Source organism: Scleropages formosus, chromosome 1 (genome assembly GCF_900964775.1).
Source record: "Scleropages formosus chromosome 1, fSclFor1.1, whole genome shotgun sequence".
NCBI lineage: Eukaryota > Metazoa > Chordata > Actinopteri > Osteoglossiformes > Osteoglossidae > Scleropages > Scleropages formosus.
This window is the reverse complement of record NC_041806.1, coordinates 50,046,080-50,071,315: the sequence shown is the minus strand read 5'-3', so window position 1 is coordinate 50,071,315 and position 25,236 is coordinate 50,046,080. Positions and strand designations below refer to the sequence as shown.

At 50.5% G+C, this 25,236-nt stretch overlaps 4 protein-coding genes and 1 non-coding gene across 12 annotated transcripts in view; 4 read left to right on the top strand and 1 right to left on the bottom strand.

The window, feature by feature from the left end:
• Positions 1-9,396, bottom strand: part of mthfd1l (methylenetetrahydrofolate dehydrogenase (NADP+ dependent) 1 like) — a 28,873-nt gene extending 19,477 nt beyond the window's left edge. Inside the window, exons 1-15 of one of the 3 annotated variants that reach the window (XM_029253191.1) lie at positions 9,042-9,396; positions 8,452-8,877; positions 6,055-6,139; positions 5,900-5,950; positions 5,758-5,811; positions 5,533-5,657; positions 5,013-5,113; positions 4,600-4,736; positions 4,060-4,171; positions 3,534-3,619; positions 3,064-3,161; positions 2,776-2,949; positions 784-920; positions 610-656; positions 402-509 (exon numbers count right to left, since the gene is read on the bottom strand). In XM_029253191.1, coding sequence (XP_029109024.1) covers positions 402-509; positions 610-656; positions 784-920; positions 2,776-2,949; positions 3,064-3,161; positions 3,534-3,619; positions 4,060-4,171; positions 4,600-4,736; positions 5,013-5,113; positions 5,533-5,657; positions 5,758-5,811; positions 5,900-5,950; positions 6,055-6,139; positions 8,452-8,720 — 1,584 coding nt within the window. In that variant the 5' untranslated portion in view covers positions 8,721-8,877; positions 9,042-9,396. Of the gene's footprint in view, positions 1-401; positions 510-609; positions 657-783; positions 921-2,775; positions 2,950-3,063; positions 3,162-3,533; positions 3,620-4,059; positions 4,172-4,599; positions 4,737-5,012; positions 5,114-5,532; positions 5,658-5,757; positions 5,812-5,899; positions 5,951-6,054; positions 6,140-8,301; positions 8,878-9,041 lie in introns of those variants that run through there. The other 2 variants (XM_029253199.1, XM_029253197.1) reach the window with 2 other exon arrangements.
• Positions 9,397-13,375: 3,979 nt separating this feature from the next.
• Positions 13,376-15,872, top strand: stx11b.1 (syntaxin 11b, tandem duplicate 1). 4 transcript variants are annotated; one of them, XM_018728926.2, is made up of 3 exons: positions 13,376-13,729; positions 13,986-14,011; positions 14,469-15,872. In XM_018728926.2, exons 1-3 carry the CDS (start codon positions 13,722-13,724, stop codon positions 15,350-15,352), a joined length of 918 nt encoding a protein of 305 aa, XP_018584442.1. In that variant the 5' UTR covers positions 13,376-13,721; the 3' UTR covers positions 15,353-15,872. The 4 variants fall into 4 exon arrangements, with proteins under 4 accessions (XP_018584442.1, XP_018584446.1, XP_018584463.1 ...); XM_018728930.2 differs by having other exon boundaries at positions 13,822-14,011; XM_018728947.2 differs by lacking the exon at positions 13,986-14,011.
• Positions 15,873-16,647: 775 nt separating this feature from the next.
• LOC108920984 (syntaxin-11-like) lies at positions 16,648-18,057 on the top strand. Its single transcript, XM_018730152.2, has one exon. The coding sequence runs from the start codon at positions 16,844-16,846 to the stop codon at positions 17,696-17,698; it is 855 nt and encodes a 284-aa protein (XP_018585668.2). The 5' UTR covers positions 16,648-16,843; the 3' UTR covers positions 17,699-18,057.
• Positions 18,058-19,135: 1,078 nt separating this feature from the next.
• trnal-uaa (transfer RNA leucine (anticodon UAA)) lies at positions 19,136-19,218 on the top strand. The gene has a single exon. It is a non-coding gene; the product is annotated as a tRNA-Leu (tRNA).
• A 2,302-nt stretch (positions 19,219-21,520) lies between these two features.
• utrn (utrophin) overlaps positions 21,521-25,236 on the top strand; it is a 110,192-nt gene continuing 106,476 nt past the window's right edge. For all 3 annotated transcript variants that reach the window (XM_018730242.2, XM_018730239.2, XM_018730238.2), the window contains exons 1-2: positions 21,521-21,969; positions 24,129-24,282. In XM_018730242.2, coding sequence (XP_018585758.1) covers positions 24,210-24,282 — 73 coding nt within the window. In that variant the 5' untranslated portion in view covers positions 21,521-21,969; positions 24,129-24,209. The remainder of the gene's footprint in view (positions 21,970-24,128; positions 24,283-25,236) is intronic.

Genomic DNA, 25,236 nt, shown 5'->3' with positions numbered 1-25,236 from the left:
TGATAATATAAAATATGGGAATAAATACTGTATATTTCATTTCACACACACACACATATTTTCAGAACCGCTTGTCCCATACGGGGTCACGGGGAACCGGAGCCTACCCGGCAACTCAGGGCGTAAGGCCGGAGGGGGAGGGGACACACCCAGGACAAGACGCCAGTCCGTCGCAAGGCACCCCAAGCGGGACTCGAACCCCAGACCCACCGGAGAGCAGGACCCGGTCCAACCCACTGCGCCGCCGCGCCCCCCTTAATTAATATTACAGTTATTACAGCCTAATTACACCAGTAGGATCTGTGCAGTGCGGCCTATTAACGAAGGGAAGTAACAGATATTGGGAATTTATTACATACGTCACACTTGTATGACCCCCCCCGGCCCCCGTCGCCGCACACCTTGTCCGACTGGGTGGCCTCGTGCAGGACGCGGGCGTCGATGGCCGCTGCCACCAGGTTGTTGGCAGCCGTGATGGCGTGGATGTCCCCCGTCAGGTGCAGGTTGAACTGGGGAAGGGATCGGCAGTGAGACACCAGTGGACACCAGACGCAGCGGCCAGCGATGGGGGACGGCGGACGGAACGCCCCGGGGGCCGGACCTGCGTACCTCCTCCATGGGGATGACCTGGGCGTACCCTCCGCCGGCTGCTCCGCCTGGGGGCGACCAAGAGCACGGAGCGCATGAAGATGTGGAGCGCGGGAGACTGAACTCGAGTCCAGAGAATTCCGGGAGAGCCCCGTCCGACATACCACCGTTTGGACCTACTGCGCCGCCTCTCACCTTTGACCCCGAACGTGGGCCCCTGGGAGGGCTGTCGCAGGCAGGCGAAGGAGTTCAGCTTCAGGTGGGCTGTGAGGGCCTGAGCCAGGCCGACGGTCACCGTGCTCTTACCCTCTCCGAGTGGTGTGGGCGTGATGCTGCAGACACACACACACAGGGTGCCTTACTTTCCTGCTCGACACACGGGTAGTTTTCCGGAATCCCATCAAGCTTCCCTTCGCTGGCTCCAGAATGGCCCCAGGAGGAACATCTCACCGTTTCGTAACGAGCAGCCAGTGGCCACATCATCACGGCCGTCACGTGGCTGCGACGGACACGTGAATGAATGTCTTAAGCACCTATCATGTGACACGACGCGGCGCTATTGATTAGCGGACGCACTTTGGCTCAGACGGGCCCTCGAGCGGGGCGAAGGCTCCTGTCCACAAGCCATGGCGTTTGGGAGGTAGCGGCGTGAGGACTCTACATGTGTCACCCAGCGCCGGCCAAGCTGGAAACCACTTTGTTGGGGCTGCCCCTCCTAGAGCTATCAGGGGGAGTTTTAGGGGTTAGGGTTCATGTTGGACTAGGGTTAGGGTTATTAGTAGGCTTAGGGTTAGGTTAACTGTTTGGGAAGTAGCTTGGGCAGTTTTACAGTTAGGGCAAGGGCTCGGGGTAGGGCTGTTAGTAGGAGTAGGGTATTAGTAGGGTTACGGTAGTGTCAAGGTTAGGGTTAGGGTTAGCAGGTATTAGGAGAGTTAGGGGTATTAGGGTTAAAGTTCAGGGTATGATTAGAGTTAGAGTTATTAGTAGGGTTAGGAGTGTCAGTAGATTTAGGGGTATTAGTAGAGTTAAGGTTTGGGGCATTAGTTATTACTGTTACTATTAGGTACTATGGTATTACTCCTTCGTCACAGCGAGTAGCGCTGCTCTCTCACAGCACCTGATTGGTGCGAGAGCACATAGGTTCGATCCCCGCTCAGTCTGTGTGGAGTTTGCATGTTCTCCCTGTGTCTGTGTGGGTTTCTGCTGGGTGCTCTGGTTTCCTCCCACAGTCCAAAGACATGCTGCTCAGGTTCACTCATAGTGTGTGAGGGACAGAGAGAGTGTGTGTGTTCCACTGATGTATGGATAAGTGACCCATTGTAAGTAGTGTATCTAGCAGTGTAAGTCACCGCGGTGAATGAGGTGTGTGGGCTGATAACACTACATAGAGTTCATTGGAAGTCGCTTTGGAGAAAAGTGTCTGCTAAGTGAATAAATGTAATTGTAACTATCTTGTGAGACGGTTACACACAAATAGTGACAGAAGGATGTCTGAGGTGTCCACATGGTTCTGTCAGATGTTGGAGAACAAGATGGTTCTCAGGATGAGGACTGGTGCCGCTGTGGGTCAGACTCCTCTAGGGATCTGCTGGCTCTCAGCCACATACCAGAAGGGGCATTTTGGACCCCTGGTCAGGTTTTCTGGCAGCAGCTCCTCTCTGATGCAATGTTTGGGCTTTATCTCCGTGGGAACGGCCCCTCCCCCCTTCCTGTCTCGTGCCCTCCCCCTCGCTCCAGAGTGAGCACTCACTACTGCCCAGCGGACACTGAATATGATGGCCTTGTCCTCAGCATCCTGCTGAGGTGGCCTGACAGGGACTCTCTGCTGCAGATCATGGGTTTGGATCAAGAAGCAAATTCTTTCGTCCAGAACGGGAGATGTCTCCTCAGAGCCGGGGCGTCGCCCGTCCACATTAGCAGACACTTTGGTCCAAAGTGACGGGGTAAACAAGCGCATTCCACCAACAGATGAAGGGCGGCAGATGCAAACACGTTACTGGGGATAAGGGATTCAGCAGCTCCGAGGGACAGGGGGAGCTCGTGCCACCACAAGGGGGTCCAAACCAAGAACGGACACTTTCGATTTCGGACCAACCCGTGCCCTGCGATAAACCGCTATTGGCTGTGTCTCCGCCCAGCTGTCGCAGCGACGATCCAGAAGTTTCTCCACGGCGCGAGCGCACTCACCCGGCCACCAGGACGTACTTCCCGTCGGGCTGCTCCTTGAGCCTGTCCAGTAGGGAGAGTCGCACCTTCGCCTTCGTTTTCCCGTGAGCCTCGATCTCATCCGGGAGCAGACCCACTTCCCTGGCCAGCAGCTCGATGGCCTTCGGGCTCTGACTCCGGGAAATCTCTATGTCGCTGGGGGATGGGGAGTGGACACATGTGAGAAGCAACACTCCACATACAACTGGGGGGCTTCATTTTAACGCCCTAATGTACAGTACCGCGGAACACATGTAAAATTCTCCGCACCTGGGCACAGGCGACAGTGGCTGCAGCGTGAGACTGCGTAGCCTCCATGGGCGATACCGCTGCTGCCGCAGCCACCTGCAGGCACTCCTCACCACGTTCTGCGGGGGGGGGGTGGGTGGGTGGAAGGGAGTGCACGGGGGCCAGGAAGAGGAAGAGCGATTACCCAGAATCCCCCAGTGCTGTCCACCTCATGCTCTGCCACATAACACAGTGCTGCCCTAGAATGTGCAGTGCAGGAAAGGGCAATGCAACCTGCTGCACCGCTGTGCCAAACAGCTACATCGCTCATTAGTCTCATTGGTCTTGGTTACCCACAGGGGCAGGGCTCATCTGTCTGGAGGGCTGTATTCTGTAGGTAACGAAGATTAATGGGGGGGGGTCACATCCAGCCCTACCAGGTGCGTGAAATACACTCCCACCAGAAACAGCTACACCGTGTTCTCCACCCTGTACAACTCTACCACTCGCACCTGCATCCTGAGCGCCGCCGCCAGTGAGTCCACACTGCCCACCCTGGGCGTTGCTCCGCCGTGGGTGACGGGGCCGTCCGAACGCTCTGCGGTCACAACAAGTGATCATCATTTACTGCATTTACACTTACAATTTACACTGATTCCGTGATCTAACACTTTCCACCAAAGTGACTTACAATGTGGAGCTACTTACACTGATCTACCCATTTATAGAGCTGAGTAATTTTTACTATTTCAGGTATCGTGATCAAGAGTACCTCAGCAGGATCTGGGAGTTAAACCTGCAACCTGAGTCCAGAGGCAACAGCTCTAACTGCTACGCCCCCTGCTGCCCCTATATCATCAGTACACCTCAGTAAGTATTTACCATACTTCCCACCCCTGCTTATCTGACAGTCTCCACAATGTGCTTTAGAGGGGGATCTAAACACACTCACTCCTGTGGTACTACAAATAAAAAACTCCAGTTGCCACGGTTACACGTCACTGCATGCAGGTGATGCGCTGCGTCGTCACCGGTTACCTGAGAAGTGGGCGGAGCCACAATCGATGACGACGGCTCCTGGTCGCAGCCAACCGGGCAGGAACTCTAAGGGTCCTTCGCTGGTCAGCACAACCACGTCAGTCTGCTGAACCTGGGACCGTGCCAACGGCGGTAAGTGGAACACGATGAGTAAAATTACCCAGAATGTGTAGTTATCAGTTACAACTTTTCTAGATTAAACACAGATGATCGTGTGGAGTCCATCCATCTGTCCATCCAACCAATCTCAATAGCTGCTTTGTCATGAAAAGGGTCATGGTGGTCAGGAGCCTATCCCAGAAACCCTGGGCACAAGGCCTTGGGGGAGGGGTACACCAGCACGTGGGGAGTCCCGATTCCTGCGTCCCCCATGAGATTCACACGTGAACAATGTCATGATCCTCAGTGCTGTCCTGCCACCTTGTGGTCAGCCTTTAAAAAAACTACAAGAATCACTAGAAGAATGAAAAGCGGAGGGGTGTGTGAGGCAGGAAGTGGCTGGATGGTGGTGCACATGACTTCCTGTGGTGCAATGATCACCTGTTTCTGCAGACTGGCTACCTTCCAGCCTGAGGTGAGGACCAGCATCCCCCTTCGCTGAATCAGACACTGCAGGGCCACCTCCAGGGCTCCGCTGTTCCCCAGGATGAGTGCCGTTTTCCCCTCCGCCAACAGCCCTTGGGGGGGGAAACGACAGGAATGAGCGCAGACCTTCTGCTGCAGGAAGTTCGGGGGGGTTTACACTCCAGCCTCAGCATCAACACCGGGGCGGAGGAGTCATAGCTTAATTTCTAATAAGACACCAGCAGAAACTATACACTCACTCCCCAAGGACACTATGGTAAGGTACACATCTGATTTACTGAGTAAGGAGAGGTGACCAGGTCATGACGGTTGGTGGTCAGTGGCCGCCTGATGCTTACGGGCCCGTGAAGCCCCGCCTCCCAACTGACCGTGCTGCTCCAGAAGCTCCATGACGACCCTGGCGATGGGTGGAGCGAAGCTATCCTCCAGGTCTCCCCGAACGAGTTTCCCCAAGTTGACATCGGTCACCCTGGGGAGGAAGGAGACCATGACCACCACATCCAACAAACACCCACTGTCTAATGAACCCCCGGCCCTTTCCTGCTCCGCCCCCGAAGAAACATCCCTAATGGTCCAGAAACCAGACTGAGGACCAAACTCAAACTCCGATTCAGTGGCAGGAAGCGGGGACAGCGAGGGAAACTGGGGCTTAGAGGGGCAGCTGCGGAGCCAGAATATTGTAGAACCAGTCTGCTTCAGAGCAGTGAGGTTCGACCCAACAACCAACACCCACTCACTCTGTTGCACGTACTAAAGCCAGATTCTACGGCATCCTACGAGACTTTGAGGGAGAAATTGTTTAGGAAATTACATCATCATTAATGAGCACTAGCAAAAGAAGCAGGGCTGGGAGCCCCAGTGCAGACCGGACGGTCCAGCATCACGTACCCCTGAACATCCTTCTCCGGACTGATGCTGTTGAGCACTCGACCGCTGAGTAGAGCTGTGGGGAGGTGGAGGACCAGGCCGTGCACCTTGGGGTCCTCGTTGAGCTTCAGAACCTCATCCGTGACCTACACGTGTAAGCAATCGGAAAGGGGGTGTCACCGTTCTCGTCTGAAAACCGTGCTCTCGGGGTCGGGACCCCCACCGTGCCCCGTTTACACAGTCTACCTCATCTTCCGTGCAGTCCGCTGGCAAAGAGATCTGGAGGACGTTCAGGCCCACCTGTCCAAACACAGCAGCTGGATGAGAACCAACATCCACTTCACCCCACCCCCCCTCCCAACACACCAAACCCCAGGGCAGAACTGACCTCTCCTGCCATCTCCTTGTTCAGCGCCAGGAAGCGGTCATCCTCACCTGCCTGTGTGTTCAAACAAGTCAACGAAAGATTAACTTTAAAAGCACCGAAGACGTGGTCCCATGACATCACGCAGCGGGTGCAGCGGTTCACTCCCTGCTGCGTACCTGGACGATGGCCAGCACGGGTGTGAGGGCGGGTCGGCACTGCTGCAGCGAGGCCACCTCCTCTCGACTCTTCTGGATGATGCCTCTGCAGAAGAACACGCACCGGCTGTATGGGACCCGGGAGGACGAACACGGGTCCGCTGGGTGAACCGCTCAAACGGTCACACAAAGATCCCCTGATTTTACCCTCCCGACAGCACACCGTGCACAAACAACAAAAATTAATACTTCACTAATGAGAGCCAGAGGTTTGAAAAGAAACACTGTTCCAGAGGTAAGTTCTCAACAACGTGATGAACACATCTGCCTACGTTCGGTCATCAATCTGACACTTCATTCCAAAGCACCTTATAACATTGAGGTGCTTGCTGTTACCTACCAGTGTGTACAGTAGAGTAATTTAAAGTCTGTACTTTACTTAAGGGTACTACAACCAGAAGAGGAATTGAACCCATAACCTTCAGGTCCAAATGCAGTAGTTCTAACCACCACACTACCAGCTGTGCCTATGTCTATATCCAATAGAATTACGTTATTATATACAGTATTATACAGTCTATATTCTATAGCAAGGGGGGTGCGGTGGTGCAGTGGGTTGGACCTCAGTCCTGCTCTCCGGTGGGTCTAGGGTTCGAGTCCCGCTTGGGGTGCTTGCGATGGACTGGCGTCCCGTCCTGGGTGTGTCCCCTCCCCCTCCGGCCTTATGCCCTGTGTTGCCGGGTTAGGCTCCGGTTCCCCCGCGACCCCATATGGGACAAGTGGTTCTGAAAGTGTGTGTGTGTGTGTGTGTGTGTGTGTGTGTGTGTTCTATAGCACAGCCTCACAGTATTGGGTTTTAATATATGTACAGCGGGGGTGCGGTGGCGCAGTGGGTTGGACCGCAGTCCTACTCTCCGGTGGGTCTGGGGTTCAAGTCCCGCTTGGGGTGCCTTGTGACGGACTGGCGTCCCGTCCTGGGTGTGTCCCCTTCCCCCTCTGGCCTTACGCCCTGTGTTGCCGGGTAGGCTCCGGTTCCCCGTGACCCCGTAAGGGACAAGCGGTTCTGAAAATGTGTGTGTGTGTGTGTGTATATGTACAGCGGGGGGTGCGGTGGTGCAGTGGGTTGGACCGGGTCCTGCTCTCCCATGGGTCTGGGGTTCGAGTCCCGCTGGGGGTGCCTTGCAACAAACTGGCGTCCCGTCCTGGGTGTGTCCCCTCCAGCCTTACGCCTTGAGTTGCCGGGTTAGGCTCCAGTTCCCCGCAACCCCATATGGGACAAGCAGTTTGGAAAATGTGTGTGTGTATATATGTACAGTGCAGGGTACCTAAGAGTGTGTGTGTGTGTGTGTATACACACTCCCCAGTTTACACAACAGGAACCAGAAGTGGCACCTAACTTGCAATAAATAAAAGTTTAATAATACAGACTTCACCCAGTTTACAGGTTCTATACATTTTTTTCCAAACACCTGGAATTTCTTCAAAAAATTCTGACAAATTTTTTATTTTCTTTAGGCTTCTGCTGCATTGAAATAAAAAAATAAAATCTCTGACAAAGCATACAAACTCTTTTTTTAAGTGATTCATGGTCAACTCTCCTCATCTTCCCGTTACTTTCAGCTTTTTTGATGCCACTTTGGTTTCCAAGGTAACAGTAAAGCCTTTAGAATCGCCAACACTAAGGGTCACCAGATGTCAGCTGTGAACACTATGGACAGGGGGCTGAATTAAGGCAGAGTCACAGTCCTGTTCAGCTTGGGTGCGTTACTGACCCCCTCAGAGTAAGCGAATTAAAAATGAGAAATGTGGAAAAGCTTAATTAAAACCAAACTTTACATTCAGTACATTACACAAAGAAAATGTTCGTATCTTTGAACATGCGCAACTCAGTCGTTTGTCGCTCAGTGTAAACTTGAAAAGTTCTGGGGGGCAAAAAATGGCAAATAACATGCAGCGGGGATAACGACAAACACGGGAGGGGGGGGGGGCAGTATACTTGATTATTCGGCGCTGGGGGGGACGTGCCCCCCCACACCGATTAGACACACACTCACTGAGGGACCGCGTTACGAACGCTGAGAAGGGAAACCACTGGAAACAATGTAACAAAGCGGCACGCGGCGGCAAAAAGTGAGGAGTGTTACATCAGCTGACCCTCCCCCTCCCGGCGGTACCCTGGACGCACGTGGTGTTGTAGCGCGTCGCCGCTCGCTTGTGGGTTCGCACAGAAAGAGAGTGTGTGCGCCACTCATCGCTGAACACTCTTACCTGAATCGTACTCAACTCTCGAGTCTCGTTCCTTCTCGTCTCGCGACTTTCAGAGTTATTAAAACCCTTCCTGCTCTCGCTTAAACGACCTGCTATCAGTCAGTGCGATGAAACAATGATTCTCCGTTAGTTCCAGCCAGGGCTCCGTACCTGAGGGTCGCCTCCACGGGCCGCTCTTCCTCCTCCATACTCCTCCTCACGCCCCCGAACGAGCCGCCCCCCCCGGTAGAACTCGAACCGCGGATGCACGGCGGGGTTGCGCCGATGCTGGAGTCGGAGTCCGGGAGCCCCCCTGCGAGTCGGGACCCGAAGCACCAGGAGCGGGACCAGGAGGAGCGGGATCGGGACCGGGACCGGATCACCGGCGCAGGGGGGGGGAAGCCGCGACAGGCGCCCCGAACCAACACCGACAGTCTCATGGTGGAGATGTGGAGGAGCTTCAACGCCGGTATTCGTCTCAGCCTCAAATGCTCGCCCTGTGCTGAGGTCGCGGGAGCGAGCCTGTGCGCGTTCACGAAAAGTCGCCTGCGGGGGGGGGTGGGGGGTGGAAAAACTCTTGTCCGTGGATTTATCAGTCTGCGAAATTCAGGTTGGACTCAGCAAATGATACACGTGTGCTTCTTCTCCCGAGATACAGGTCGTGTTGATGAAATAATGTCGCGCGTTTGTGCGAACAGTTAGTAACTTGACTACATCATCGGGAACGCGGTTAGAAACAGGGCGACGATGACGTCACTCACCGACTTGTCTGTCGCTTTGATTGATTTGCGTTTATTTCTGTTCTTATCGGTATCTCCGAGTTCTCGCCGTTTTTTTATGTTTGATTCAGGCTTTGAACTGGCGGGAGCCAGAGCTTCCTCCACCACCGGCGTGTTACAACACACTGACACTCCCCCACATACACACACACGACGTGTTAATTCATGTTAGACATCCCTCTTTTATCCATCATGTTCATTCTTTGTGGTTTTGTGGACGTCCCGATGACGCAGCAGAGTGTTGGTGGCGCTGATCTCTGAACTGGTTTGCGTTCTAACTTCTAGTCCCAGGATTTAATGCAGCTTTGGGAACCCCTATTTCACCGGAATTACCATAGTAAATGTACAACTTCACCTAAACCTTTCTTCCCCCCCAAAGCGACACAATTATTTAGTTACCCCTTTACTCAGCTCGGTAACTTTACCAAAGGTACTGCAACTGATTTGAGTGAGTTTCGAACCTCCAGCCTCAGGTTTAGAAAGCAGTCGCACCAACCCCTCTACTAGCAACTGTTCCCTAAACGGGTGGGACTGTTATCAAACCCCATCAGTGGTGGTTAATTCCCGTCACGCGCTCTTCCTATTAACTGTCCCCACCAGGGACACAGTGGTGGAATTCAAGGACATCAGTCAGAAAAAAAATGTTTCATGTTCGTTTTTAAGAACTCTCAATGTACACGCGCGACTTTTATGTGCAATACCTAACGTTTTACCCCCAACCAGTGACCCCCCCCCCCCCCATGTCAGTATCAATATGGCATTTCCTTAATATAATATAATATAATTTCTAAGTAGCTGTAATACTAATTCCAGGCTATGTACTGTAAAATTAAATGTAAAATTGAATCCTACCCACTATACTTGATACTGAGATGTCGTGTATATGTCAGGTTCATAACTGAGAGTAATAATCATGTTTTAATAACACTGAAAACGTTTTAATGAAGCGGGACCCCAAGGTTGCAGGTTCAAATCCCACCTCCAGCCTAGTACCCTTGCCCAAGGTGCTTATCCGAAAATACCCCACAGTGTAAATGGGTAAATAATTGAAAGAAATCGTCAGTTAAATGACTAAATGCAAACAAAGCTGAAAGAAGCTTTTGTTACTCAGGTAACAATATATGGAAACAAGACACAAGGTTAAAACACAACTCCGGTTTTAATGTATTTAATTTTACATTTTGCTTTTCCTTTCAGGTGTGATACGTCGCAGTGCTGCTCTGACTGAAAACACGTTTCGGAGAAACAGGAGGCTGAAGTTCAATCGTGGGGCAGAGAGTGTACGAGCTCCGATAGGCTCCGGACCCCCGTGATCCTACACGTTCACGAGCGTGACTGTGAGCGAGCATTGTGGAAACTTTCGTGGTTCATGGCCATTAAACGACACAGTTCGATAAGCAGAAGACAACTTGGAGTTTCTTCTCTGATAGCGACCAGCCTGTCGATCCTGCAGCAGAAGAACCACAGAGACACGCGGGAGTCGCGCTCTACCACGTGGACGCTAAACACTGTTCCTAACACCGAAACAGTGTACATTACATACATTCATCCATGTAGCTGAGTCTACTCCAAAGTGACTTACACTGTTAAGATATACCTACAGTTACTTACCATGGTACGTTTGCTGGAGAAATTTAGGGTAAGTACCTTGTTCAAGGGTACAACAGCTGGAGAGGGGATCCGAACCTGCGACAAACAAAGGCAGCAGCTCTAACCACTACACTACCAGCTGCCCCCTGTGAATGGTGGAGACCCCCCCCCCCCCGAGAAATAAAGGTAAACATCGCCCATGTTATATTACGTTACTTTACCATGTTACACGTTTATCGGTTAGGCAAAAATAAACCATGTTTTACGCAGCTTTTCATTTTTTTTTACTGCGCCCTTAGATTCTCTTTGGTCAACTTTAAGAGGCCTATGATGAAGGGAGGAAATATGGAAAGCTGGGTTACATGAAGTACATTTATTCATTGATTCATTTAGCAGAAGCTCTTACTGCGTTTTATATTGAGCTTTACTTATCTCATTTGTATTTTTTTTGTAAATTTCCATCATTATTTATTTTACGCCATTTAGTTATTCTTCTAGTTATTCTATCCCCCCACCCCCACGTTTCTCCAGCCTTTTTTCTACTAGTACTCGCACGAGAATTTTTCATATAAAAAAGTGGTGTGTTCAAATTTTACTCCAGGTAGGGGGCGCCGTTCTTTTCTTTATTCCAACAATAGGTGACCCAGGGAGACTCCGGGGGGCCTGAAGCACCCCCGCAGCGGACCCCCCACAGCGGACCCGAGCCTCGAAGGACTCTTCCAATTGCGAGTCTCCACCTGCGTCCACTGCGGGTTCAGTCACACTCACATCATGTGATCCGTGCCGTCGGTCTCCTAGCAACACACTCCGGGGCACGCGCCGCCACTTTTCTAAACTTACTTTTGCAAACTCACTCGTGACGTCATTAGAACGAATGACTCTCGCCACGCAAGAGGCCACGGAGCGCAATGACTGGAATCTTGGGGGGGGACGTGGAGTGAAGCCACAGACTCTTTTTGTTGCGTTTGCTCGGATTTTATTTAAAACCGGTGGTTCAAAAGGACATGGGTTCCATCCCCGCTCAGTCTGTGTGGAGTTTGCATGTTCTCTCCGTGTCTGCGTGGGTTTCCTTCGGATGCTCTGGTTTCCTCACACAGTCCAAAGACATGCTGTTCAGGTTCCCCCATGGTGTGTGAGTGACACAGAGAGAGTGTGTGTTCCACTGATCATCAGTATGTATGGATGATGTATGGATGAGTGACCCAGTGTAAGTAGTGTATCCAGCAGTGTAAGTCACCACGTGGTGTGTGGGCTGATAACACTACATAGAGTTCATTGGAAGATGCTTTGGAGAAGTGTCTGATAAATAAATAAATGTAAAAATGTAATGTAAAACAAATCCTTCGAGCTCATCGACACGACTCGCACAAGTGGAGTGGTGCGGACGCACAGACTTACACTTTTATTATATTCGCTTCGGGTTTTGTAATCATGGGACTCACGTGCATAATGTGTTTTTTTTTTTCCCATTCAGTTTAGTATTTATTTAAGTATTCACATATTCATTTAATTTTCTATGTTCTTCTGGCATTCTTTTACTCCTAAGGCAACGTAAATGTGCCCCCACTGGTGCTGAGCACAGGGTTCGTTTAGTCGATATTCGTATGAAGTTTCATGCAGCTACTCGTGTGATGAACACTGGTTTATATGGTGGAAAGAAACTAACCGTACTTAAGAATCACACGTCTGCACCTAGTGTCCTTTTCTCCTAATGTAATGAACACAGTATTTTCTAGGAAATGTACGTCGCTTTGGAGAGAAGTGACCGCTAAATGAACACGTGTTCGTACACCGCTCTGAACTCGAACCCTTCTCGCGGTTCTATGCGTCAACCGCGCCCCCTGGTGTTCAGATGCGGAACTTGGAAGAGGTGGAGACGCGGGAAAGCGTCCTTACTCATTGATCACCAGTCACTTATAGTTATTTATTTAGCTGGTAATTTTCCTCATCCCTTCTTCAAGGGTACTGCAGCAGCCGAAGGTAGGAGTCGAACCTGCGACCTTTGAGTCCAAAGGCAGAAGTTTTTCCTAGTTGGACTTCCTCACCTTGGTCCCCCTTGGAGGTACAGAGTAGTGACACCAAACTGAGTGGAAACGCGACTCAGTCACCAGAACATGAGCACATCACGAGATGCCATGAATCAGAAAATACCTACAAACATTTTAATTATCGGAAATGATGAATGGAGAAACTTATTCCCGTCGAGTTGGACAGGGTGTGGAACCAGACACCCTAGCCTAGCTGGACTGGTGATCCATTCTGATTCGTATTAAAAAAATAAACAAACATTCATGACTTAATATGCTCATATTTATGTAACATGACATCGCGGGACTTTGTGCCCTTGCAAATTTCATGGGAAATGAACACAGAAAAAGACAGCAGGTGGCGTAATGGTTACAGCTGTTTCCTTGTCCCCCAAGACCCGGGTTCGGATTGCAGTCCTGCTATAATACCTTTGATCGAGGTGCTTAACACCAGCTGATACGGTAAAAATCACCCAACTGTATCAATGCTAAGTTGGTGCAAAGTTTCAACTGAATAATGTAAATTTCAGACTTTCAGCAAGGGCCGTGGTGGCGCAGCGGGCTTAACCAGGTCCCCCTCTCCGGTGGGTCTGGGGTTCGAGTCCCACTTGGGGTGCCCCGTGACGGACTGGCGTCCCGTCCTCGGTGTATCCTCTTCCCCTCCACCCTAACGCCCTGTGTTGCCGAGTTATGCTCTGGCTCCCCGCGACCCCGTAGGACAAGGTTTCAGGTGGTACGTGTTAGGAAGTAAAACTGCAGTAATGTACAGTATCAAGTACTTCCTTGTGTTTGTCCAACAGAAATGAGGACAACCTCTCGGTCTTTCAGGCGGACCGATCTCGATGAGTGTGTTTCTTTGTTGATGCTCCGTCACACTGACGCGCGCATTCCCGAGCGCGCGAGGAATGGGGAAGCGCGCGCGCGAGGACTCTCCGCCAAAGCCGCTCACCCCACACGTGTAAGAGCTCGAACCTCCGATCGTTGAGCGGCGGTGAGCTTCTCGATCTGAACGGGGTCCTTCTTTCTGTGGAGCGGGGCGCGAGCCATGCGAGGGTGAGTACCCTTGGGGGCGGTGGGGGGGATTACGCGCACAGAATGGGGATATATTTCATATTCATGATAATAATTTATATCTCCTTTAAAAGGAACCCGAAGTGAAGGTGTGGAGAATGTTACTGTGTGTGTGTGTGTGTGCGCGCGCGCGCGTTTAACGATCCCCGCGCTGTGATTGGATAATGAGCTGATTGATTTTATCAACCCCTCTACGCCCCACCTGGCGGACGCGCGACGCTTCTCCACACCTGCGCAGCACCTGGACGGGACAGCAGCGGAACGGTGAGTCTCGCGCAGCTTCAGACGCCCTGCGCGCGGCTGCTGGACGCGCGAGACCGCTCGAGTTGCCCTTCATGTTGGCGCGCGCTGGCAGCTGCGCGCGGGACATAACGCACCGGGCGGAAAGAGCCTCGTCTCTCTTTTCGTGCGAAAACGCGTAAAAAGACAGTATTAAGTTCCAAAAGTGTTACGTGTGTCTCTGCATCATGTGTGGTGTGGAAGTTCTGCTGATCCTCAGGTAGGACAAACAGGGTGGACTCGTTAGGTGAGACAGGTGCTCGCATACCTTCGGTGACATGTAGGTAAAATACTTTAAGGAAAGTGTATCTGTAGGCGGTCTCTCTGAAGGATGCTGTTGCCTGGTGTGTGAGAGTGTGAGTGAGTGAGTGAGTGAGTGAGTGAGTGAGTGGCTGGCTGGCTGTTCTACAGCACCTGTGCTGTGTGTTCCTCCCCAACGCAGACATGAGGGACCGACTGACTGAGCTGCAGGAGGTTCCCGCTGATGGCCAGGAGTCCATGTCCACGTCGGACACCTTCAGCAACGTGGACCTGGACGACGTGGAGCCGCAGCAGGCCGTGGTGTTCGACCATAACCGCTCCCTGGACACAGTGTTCGAGGAGGCGCAGGAGATCCGGCGCGAGATCCAGCTCATCCGGCTGGACGTGAACCGGCTGAGGGAGCAGAACTCGCGCATTCTCAGCGAGGCCGCGACCATGAGCGCCATCAGCCAGGACTCGAACGCCATCGCGGCCGACATCAAGTCCCGCGGCGAGGCCGTGCTGGCGCGCCTTCAGAAGATGGCGGCACGGAGCAAGGAGCTGGAGGAGACCCAGGGGAGCAACTCGGCGGTGGCGCGCGTCGCCCGCACTCAGTACGTGTGCCTGAGCAACAACTTCCGGGACGCCATGTTCGAGTACAACGACGCCGAGATGTCCCACCGTGAGAACTGCAAGTCCAACCTGCAGCGGCAGCTGGAGATCGTGGGCAAGGAGGTCAGCGGGGAGCAGATCGAGGAGATGATGGCGAACGACCAGTGGAACGTGTTCACGGAGAACGTGCAGGTGGAGGGCAAGACGGTGTACTCGGCCCTGAACCAGATCGAGAGCCGCCACAAGGAGCTGCTGGAGCTGGAGAACCGCGTGCGGAGTCTCCACGAGCTCTTCCTGGACGCGGCTCTGCTGGTGGAGGAGCAGGGGCCCATGATGAACACCATCCAGGCCAACATCAACAAGACGGACGCGGAGCTCGGCTGCGCCATGGTGAAGCTCGGCACGGCCAAGAAGTACGACAGTAAAAACCCCTTCAAGAGGATCTTCTGCGGCTGCTTCCCCTGTTACAAGTGACCTCTGGTTTTAGAGGGACGACTGAATTGTGGAGGACGACAGACTCTCCGGGAAGGGTCTACTTCCCTTCCTCTTCCTTTTTTTTACTCTCTACTTTTAATTTTTACATCACCCTAGCCTTAATTCCAGCTGCCAGCACTGAAAAGGATGTTTTGCTGGCAGTGAACGAGGGGTGGCGCTGCCCTGTAGGGGGCGCTCACACTGTCAATGTCAATGAGTGAACTGAAACAGCGAAGGAGAGCTGGAGGACTCGGTGTGGATGGGTGGTCCAGTCACACACTGGGTTGAGGGTTGGTTGGGGGGAGCTGCCTTGTCAAACCTCGGTCCTCAGCCCCACTTGGGAACGGCTAAAAATAACTCCCGAATAGGGGGATGTCTGGAAACACCCGTTGTCTCATTTTACTCACTACTGTGTGAATTCTACCCTGTTACAGTATAAATGAACTTAAATACAGGGAGACCCATTCTTTTCACTCTGCGATAAATGTTTTTGACCCTTTATTAAAATGATCAGTGAATACATGTCAGATTGGAAATGGTCTCATTCAGTCCACATCTATTTTTTTTTTTTTTTTTTAAATTAAACTTGTAAAAATATTTGTGAATTAAATGTGTAGAGCTGAGGCTGAAGATTGGCCAGTTCAGGAGCTGAGGAGCAGGTGAGATACAGGCTGTAGCCCCAAGGTTGTAATTGTGCGGGGAAAAACCTGTTATAACTTTCTAAATTTATCATTGCAGTTTTTCCTGCACAAGCTGATCTCACAGTGTATTCTAATAAATTTCTGGATGTTTGTCTGCTGCGTGAAAAGATTGAGAGCGTAGTTTAACTTGTGTCTGAAAATGTTAAATTCCCAATGGAGCCAGTTCTTAATGAATATTAAAAGCGATCAGTTTGCTGAAGTCGTGGAGGCTGTCACTTTGTCACGGAAGGTCGGCGCCAGTCGTGCGTTCGGTGTTCCGGTCGCACCGTATATACAGTTTGCTTAAAAAAAGTGTTTTAAAGTTGCTCTTCCCATGAGGTCATGACTTTTTTTTGCTGTCCTCTACACCTGGACCCTAATCAATCAATCAATCAGCAATCAATAACACACCTAGCAGTGTGTATAAGCTAACGTGAACTCATGAGAATGCTATGTGTGGCAGGTGTGTGTGGAACAGGCAAGGGTGTGTGTTCCACTCTGCAGGCCCCTCTCACACACACACACACACACCTGTGTCTGGTTAATAAGCCCCTCCCCCTGCTTTGTGACCAAACGCTGCTCCTCACCGGCACGTGCTGCGTGTGAAAACTCTGTCTCCTATGATCTCCGGGAGGTTATTTTAATAACCCTCAGAGTTATTTTCCGTTATACTTTTTGGAGTCGGTTCGGTGACCTCTCGGTCACAGGTGACAGCGGGACCCGAGTCGCACCGCCTCCGTTCCACCTCTGACGTGTGGGTGAGTTCAGAAAAGTGCCTCGTGACTGGGAGGATGCCGGTTACGAATCGGCGATGAGGGATCGACTCTGCGAGCTGCGGCGCATCTCCTCGGAGGCCTCGGACCGGGAGGAGGCATTTGGTTGCCGTGGGGACGATGAGTCACAAGTTCACAGGGACCAGGACCTGGAGAAGGTCTTCAAGGAGGTGCAGTCCATGCGGCAGGAGATCGCCGCCCTCCGGATGGATGTCAAGCGGCTCGCTAAACAAAGCGGCCGCTTCCTGACGTCCGTGCGACGCATCAGCAGCATCAAGCGCGGCTCCAACGCCATCGCCCAGGACGTCCGGGTGCGAGCGGAGGGTCTCCGCCGGCGACTGCGAAGGCTGCGCAGCCTGACCGCAGAGCTGGAGGAGCAGCATGGCGCCGAGAGGGCGGTGGTGCGCATCGCACGCGCCCAGTACGTCTCCATTGCCGGCGGGCTCCGCGACGCCGTGCTGGAGTGCGACCGGGCCGAGGCGGCGCAGCGGGACAACTGCAAGAGGCGCATCCAGAGGCAAGCGGGCATCCTGGGCCGGTCGCTTAGCAACCGTCAGCTCGATGAGATGATCGAGACGGGCAGGTGGAACATGTTCGCGCAAGGCCTCGGAATGTCACGCTCGACCCTCAGCAGGATGGAGGAGCGGCGCCAGGAGCTGCTGGCCCTGGAGACCTGCGTGCGTGACGTCCACGAGCTCTTCCAGCTGGTGGCGCAGTTGGTGGAGGAGCAGGGCGGCACGCTGGACAGCATCGAGGCCAACGTCCTGGCCACGTGCGACTACTTGGGCTCGGGCAACACCGGGATCAAGAGGGCCGTGAGGTACAAGAGGAAGAACCCGTGGAGGCGCATGTTTCGCCCCTGCTCCTCTTTTCATGGCTGTATGAACCAATAGAAACCACCTTCCGGCATGTTCTGCAGCCCTCGTGTATTCATGTTTATTTGAATGTATTGTATCTGCTGAGCTCCCACAAATCATTCCCTTTGAGATCCTGAGATGAATTTCCACCTCAGACATGGAACTTTCTAGTAAAATACTAGAAAAACTGGCTATTTTAACTGGGTTTAAAAAGTACTGCATGTTGACAGGGTCACAGTGCATCCCTTAGTGATTGCCCCTTTAATTTATCGGCTACAAAGGTGTGATAAGTGGTAACATTTTAGCTTCTTTGGATGTTTTATAGAATAAAAGCAGGGTTTATAAGTTGTTTTTTGTGAGCCTCAGGCCTTTCTCTTTGACAATAAAGTGTTTATTTCAGCCACAACCTGAACCCCTGGAACATCTCAGCAGTTTGTGCTCCTCCATTACAATGTCATTATTCATCATGAATGTTCACGTTCTTTGCACCGCGGTACACTGCAGTACGATCCTTCTTGCTTTTCTGCATTTTTCCGAAACCAACTTTAAGCCGTAAGGTTTTCTGGCCCGACTGCATACCGACGGTGACGTTTCTCAGTCTCTGTTCAAGGCAGCGTGTGACTTTCACGGAGGGAGTCCACGAGGCTTTTTTTGCTCAGTCACTGTCATGAACCTCTTGTCCGAGGCAGGGTGCTGGGGTTCTGGACCCTATCCCCAGAACCCATTGAGTCAGCACTTGTGTTTTTAGCCTTGGTCAATTGAGAAATGGAAGTGGAAAGAAGAGCTCGCTTATTCACCACCACCAGCCTAGCAGCACCATCACCACTTTTACCAGAAATCTTAGGCTAGGAGGTGCGTCGCCCCCCAAGTGTGACCTACCGTGTCTCGCGCTAAGACTCTCTAACCCCGCAGAAACGTCATCGGCCCCTTGCTACAGGTTATAAAACGCACAAGTTATTTTTGGTATGTGATATATATATGTTTAATATTGTGTAATTATAAAGGCGTTTAGTAATGTATACAAAGTAGCAGGTGCGACTCCCACCCAGTGAGAGAGAGCGAGGGGGTTGGCGAAACTCCCTTAAAGTGACAGCACACAATTAATATTAAACATGACACGTTGAAAAAAGCAAGAACTCCTAAACTATACAGCGCTCGGTGTCCAAAAACAGGGACGTGTAGCGGTGAGGACACAGGAGACACACCTGAGAGTCCGGCACCGACCGACTGACTGACTGCGCGTGTTTTGTTGTTTGTTCGTGTCTCGCGCTGGGGCTGCGCTCCCACGACGCACACAGATCAGGCTCAGCAGCAAGAATGAAGCGCGAAAGCCACCGAAAACGTGTGAAAGTATCTGATGTTTTCATGGAAATATTCATGCTTGTTTATGAGCAAATGTGCGGCGCGAGCAGGGCAATGGTTTGGTGCCCATTAACTATATAAATGAGGCAACTGGGTCCGTTGGTTACGTTCACCAGGATGGCCGAGTGGTTAAGGCGTTGGACTTAAGATCCAATGGATGTATATCCGCGTGGGTTCGAACCCCACTCCTGGTACGGAGTCCCACTGTTTTATTAAGAGAATTAAACAAGATAAATGGGATCTTTACATTAAAACGCGACGGTGGGAAACGCGCAAAAAAACACGCACGCAGGTTCTCGAACCCGTGCAAAGATCACACGAGAACGGATTCACGCAAATGAACGGACAGGTTTACAGGCGCGGAGGAGACGCGGGATCGCGGCGTCGCTTCGGATGAACCAGGTCGCGAGAAGCGCACCTCCACCGTGCGCGCGTGCAGCGTAAAACCACACCCGGTATGAGCCGCAAATGCGTGAGCGCTTCTTATGGGTGAATGCAAACGTGTATATCGCCCCCTTTCGGGGGTCCGTGGTACTGCACGTGGGTGGAATTTCTCCAGGCACTGCGACATTGCGTTGTGCGCCGCCTCACTTGTATCCGTCGATGTAATATCAAGCTTTTCCAGGAAATCTGAATTTTTAGCAGAACCCCGCGCGCGTCACATTTCTTTGCTGTGTTATTTGACCGACCACAAACCGCGGCACTGAGCGCCATTTTCACCAGTGGCCACAAGGGGTCGCTCGCAGCGCGTCTCTGCATTTCCGCGCTTTCGTTTGCACGTATTTATGAATGAATGAGCGAAAGAATTAATTAATTAAACTTTAATCCCAGGCAGAAATTAATCATACAACGTACAGCATAGGACATATAAGAAAATACAGACACGCGCAAACGAACCGAACATAAATAAAAAGAAAAAACAGCTGTTGAATATTATACAGCAAACATTTAAATGCAAGAGACTGGAAGGTGGGGGGGAGGAGTGCAATGAAGGGAGATTTATTATTTATTATTATTGCTATCTGCTCTAATTCAAATTCGCTGCTGTATCGCACTTAAGGTGCAGTGGAATTCTAGGCAGTTGTGCGGTTTGTTCCTGGGCATTTGGACATTGTTGTTATTATTTGTTCATGTAGTTAACAGGTCTGTTCAACGCACTTTATAGGGTTATAAGGCTATATAGGCTCCTCCACCCTGACCCCCATCTCATCTCACCTGGTGCCCCCCCCCCTGTGTCAGCTGACTGCCACCCAACACCTGGGTACACGCTCCAGTGCAGCCCTGCTTCTGTACCGCATGGGAGGATCCACACAAAAGGCCCATTGAGCTGGGCCGCTACGCATCTGTTGAAGTCAAAAACTGATCTTGGATCAGATGGACAGCCCCGCTCGTAGTTTATTTATAATGAAGACCACGAGGAGAGGCGGCTGATCCCAGATCAGGGAGGACACAACCAGGCATTGACTTTGGAGCCTAGGATGAGGAAGGATGACAATCGGGATGAGTTGACATGTTTCCTCTTCTTCCTCTTGAAATCTACTCACATTTGACATTTTCAGCATTTCCATTATTAATCATAATAATTACATTTCTGAAAAATGAATTTAATTCACTACTGCAAAATGTTTCTAAAGGGAGATTTGAATTATATCATGTGACATTAATAAAGCTTCCTGTTATGTAAAAAGGATATAATAAAATAATGTCCAAAAGAAGTACAAACGTTGTTGCAATTAAGTTTTTTTCTAAAAAAGTTTTTATGATTAAATATCATTAAATATCCCTCTCAATTTGATTAGTTTGAAAGGGAACTCTCGTAATCCACACAAAGAAAAATTGGAGCGAACGACTGCTTAATTTTTAATAAAATTTTGCAATGCAATTGGATAATAAATTCAGCCTCCTAAGATCCGAATGTGTCAACGTCTGAACTGTGTACAGTCTGGTCATAAAAATAATTGTAACTGGAAGAATGTCGATTGAATAATAAGTATAAAAGAAGCACTTTCAACGACACAGTGAAAATATTTGAAATAAACTCAGTGTATGTTTGAAGGGTTTTGGTTTTGTCTTTAACTCCAGCAAATAGAGGGTCAGACCTGGCTGCCCCACCAGACCAAAACAGAGGAGCAAAAGGCCCCTCAGACACAACAGAAGAGCCAGTTCATCCCCTTGTAACTCTCTCTATATGACATTTACTTATTAACTCATGTCTGTATTTACCACAGTTTCTTCACTCTCTCTCTCTCTCTCTCTCTCTCTCTCTGTGTGTATTCGTTCTACAGCTCTCTGCTGCAAGGATTCATCATCTTTCATTCATTAGCTGAGAACACTGATCCATCACCGGCGCAGAACCGATTAAGAGTGTATTAAACACCACCTTTAAGTTTGTGTCCGTAACTCTGACCGCAGATCATTGCAGTCCGTTGACATCCAGCGCGGAGGAGGAAAGGGGTAGGGGGGGGTGTCACGTGACACGGACCGCGCCATGTTCCACCGGACTGTAACTTTGCAACGGGAGCGCGCGCCCGGGAGCGAAGTTCGCGACGCGCTCGCGCGCGCCGCAACAAAGTAACGCTGCGAACGTCAACGTCACGCGAGCGGAACACTAACATCAGAGCAACACTACAGTAGAGTAACGTTACACTAATATAGGCTTCAGCATCGGGAGTCCGGGGACCCGACGGGGAGTAACTCTCTCTGTCTGAACTCCGAACTGCGAGCTCTCAGTCTGTCTGCCCACCCGCCAGCGCTGGAGGATCCCGTGGGACACCGGGCGAAGCCGACCCGAGCCGCGCCGGGATGCGTGTGTGTGTACAGCTGGGAATCCCGAGGGCCGTCCTGTGTGCAAATCGACTGTAAACTGAGCGTGGGTGCGCGCGCGCGCGCGCGCGCGGGGACCTCTGGCTCTGCCGCGGGACTCCTGCGGGACGGGGGAGGAGGAGGTGAGTGTGGAGGTGGATCGTGTGAAACTGCACGAAAACACCCCGTCTGTGATTGACCATGATTATGGAGTGAAGGGAGGGCACTTCATCAGTCAGCGTGCTGCCTGAGAGTTTGTAAAAGTTGAAGTTGTTAAAAAAAAGTTATGAAGTGGGCCGACGACGGGCATGTCCGGTTCCGCCGCCCTGCCTGCTGCTGCGAAAAGCTCCATCTGAGCCTGAGGAGTTAGTTTGTTTCTCTCTCTCTCTGCCTGGCGGAACCTCCTCAGAGACGTGTGGGTCTCCCGCTGAGCCGCTCCCGTCCCGTGTCCTTCGGCAGCTGCCATGTTTCTTTACTCTGTTTACTCTCTTCACTCCGCTTCTGCTTTGCTCGATAGATTTACTTAAAAGCTGAGCTCCGCCAGCGACTCGTTTCGCTTTGATCGGATTAAAATGACAGCAGAAAACGAAGTGGTGTGGAAAACGGCGAATTCAGGGCTTGAAGGAAAATACTGTTTACAAGTGACGTGTGTGGGTACGGAAAGGCTGTATTTCTGAGGTAAAACAAGTGATGTGGGTAATTCCAGGCTAACTGTGGGTATCTGATGTCTAAACGAGTATTTCATCATGTGCAAAAGTTTATTTCTGAGGTAAAAATGTGTATTTCTGAAGTAAATTTGTATCATGTCTGGGGGTAAAAATGTGTATTTCTGAGGTAAAAAATGTTCAATTCTGAGGTCAAAGTGTGCATGTGAGGGATGAAATTGTGCATTCCTGAGTTAAAAAATCATATTTCTGATGTAGAAGTGTGGCTTTTAAGGGTAAAAGTGATCATAGTAACATGGATGGAGTTCATAGTTGGTTTTTTTTTTTTTTTTTGTCTGCCTTGAATCTACACACTTTTCTGCATTTATTCAAATTTCCACTCAACCCCTTTTCTTTGCTGCGCTTCACTTCCAGTTTGAGGAACTGAAAGGGAGAATGGTCCTGTCAGAGTTTCATTTTGATCATTAAACTCAGTTGGGCCTTGTGCTGTTTTATTATTAACTGGTTAAGAGCTCTTTGCACTTTAATGACCATGCTGGCCATCTAGAACCTTTCCGGGTGTCTTCATTTAGATCTGTCTTTGTAACGTCTCTTTAGTACCAGCTGTCTTTGGGATCCCCTCTTTTGCAGCCCCTCTTCATCCATGTTTAGACTGTGTTTTTGGGTCCCCATTGTGACTTGTGTTTTGGGTCCCTTTCTAGGACATGAGATCCTGCTTTGTGATACATCTTTTTCACTCATCTTTGGAGCCCTTTCTAGGACCCCTTTCTAGGACCTCTCTCTAGTGTCCTCTTTTGTCTTTTTTTTTCTCGGATGCTGGTGACGTCACCCTGAAAACCTCCAGCAAGTTCCTTCCTAATGAATGACTTTGAATGACATTCCCTTGTACCTCCGAGAGCAGTGACACGACACATTGTCGATTACGCTCCTCATGTGTACACACTCGTTTCATCGTTCAGTGACCCTTGGCGTGTTGACTCTGACCTTTCAACCTCCCTTGGTGTTGGCCTGAGCCATGCAGTGGTGTCAGTCCTGAGGGAGGTTGGGTGTTATTAACAGTTGTGAATGGAAACGGGAATGGCGCCGCTTGCCTAAATGCCAATGACAACCTTAAACAGTTCAGTACCGTGACCATAAAAAGACCCAAAAACTTGCCCAAAAAGCAAGTCAGACTGAGATGAGATGTCACACTTTCTGGAGGTCTTAGTTTGATTTAATGAGTCCGTGATACCTGTCTGGGGGACCCATTGGGGATCCTCGGGTTGTGGCTGATGCTGACGAATTTTGCTATTAAAGACAGGACTCAACGTTTCTGTGGCTCCAGGTCATTCTGTCTCCAGTTGGTGTCCTGGATAAGAATGGGGGACGAGTCTTTTATAACACCTAAAGTAATGTCTTGGTCCTGCTGAAACCAACCTGATGGAACCCAATGACTAAACCAGCCACTGGCCCTCAGTGAAATGTTGAATATTGAAAGGGTTTGATGATAACATGATCAGAGCGAAGTCGCATTCCTACTTGTGCATATTGCATTGTGGATCCCTAAATTAGTGTGTCGTTGACTCAGTGGTTTGAATGTTTCGTTCATGTGATGTTATATATGTGGAGGATAAACTGTCCTGTAAATTCTGTTACAGGCAAAGCACAGGACTCTGTGTGAAGGACTTGCCTAAAGGATTATAACCCTGCTGGTGACCCAGGCGGGGGATACAACCACCATGGCATCTGTCACGGAGAGTGCTGATGGAGCAGCCAACAGCGAATTCAGTGACATCATCAAGTGGAGATCAGGTGAGTCTAGATGGCCGTGTCCCCCAGTGCAAGTCTGGGGAGTTCTTCAGTGTTTGGGTGCTTTTGTCCAAACTGTGTGCTTTTTCTTGAACTCCAGTCAGTGTACAAAGACCTGAAGTGTTCCTAGTTTAACAACAACTGATTGCATTTTTTTTTTTTTAATGGAAATGATGCTGAATGAGTGATTTCTTATGAAGATGAACACAAATTCTCGCATTGTTCAACTGAGTTGGATTCCATACATGTGGGGGCAGCAGGTAGTTGTGGAAGCCATCACCTTGCAGTCATAAGACCAGGGTTTGAATTCCTCTAGCTCTGGCAGCCTTCATCATGGTGCTTAACCTGAATTCATGCTGCATAAATTATTAGTTGGGTATATGAAATGGATACATTACTTAACAATTCTTAACCTAACGGTGTAAGTCACCTTGGACAAAGGAGCCTGATAAATAACCATTATTAGTAATAATATGGCTCAGAATAATGTTCAGTGTCTGCAGCCAGTCTGAATAGTTGAACTGTAGTGGCTACAGGTGCTACTGCACAATGCCGTGAACTGTGGACAGTGCACATTGCACTAGAGGCAGGATATGCTTGGGCTGAGAGGCTCCCAGGAAGAGCTGAGCTCTGAGGAAGGTGATCTCGATGTAGCAAGACCTCCAAGTGCTGTTTTGCAGGAAGCCTCATGAAGTTGTGTCTGTGTGTCCCTGTGTCTGGGGTGGTGCGTCCGCACGTGTCTCTCACATAATTATAGCTGATTGCATAAATATGAGCGCTCTCTCTACCTTTTTGCTCATGCTCAAACAAGCATGAGTCCTCATTTCTTTGCCTGACAGGATTTTTTAAAATAATTTTTTTGTAATGATTGGGAGGTGCTTAGGTCATCAGGTTTCCTGGGAAATGATCCTACAGTGCTCACCTTCAGAAAATCTGTCCTTATTTTCATTGAGTCTG

What these genes read in the sequence shown, in the direction of transcription:
- stx11b.1 (XM_018728926.2), top strand. An exon ending in GACGGGACAGCAGCGGAACG is followed by an intron (nt 14,012 to 14,468) that starts GTGAGTCTCGCG and finishes TCCCCAACGCAG; the next exon opens with ACATGAGGGACCGACTGACT.
- LOC108920984 (XM_018730152.2), top strand. Translation starts at nt 16,844, where the DNA reads ATGAGGGATCGACTCTGCGAGCTGCGGCGCATCTCCTCGGAGGCCTCG.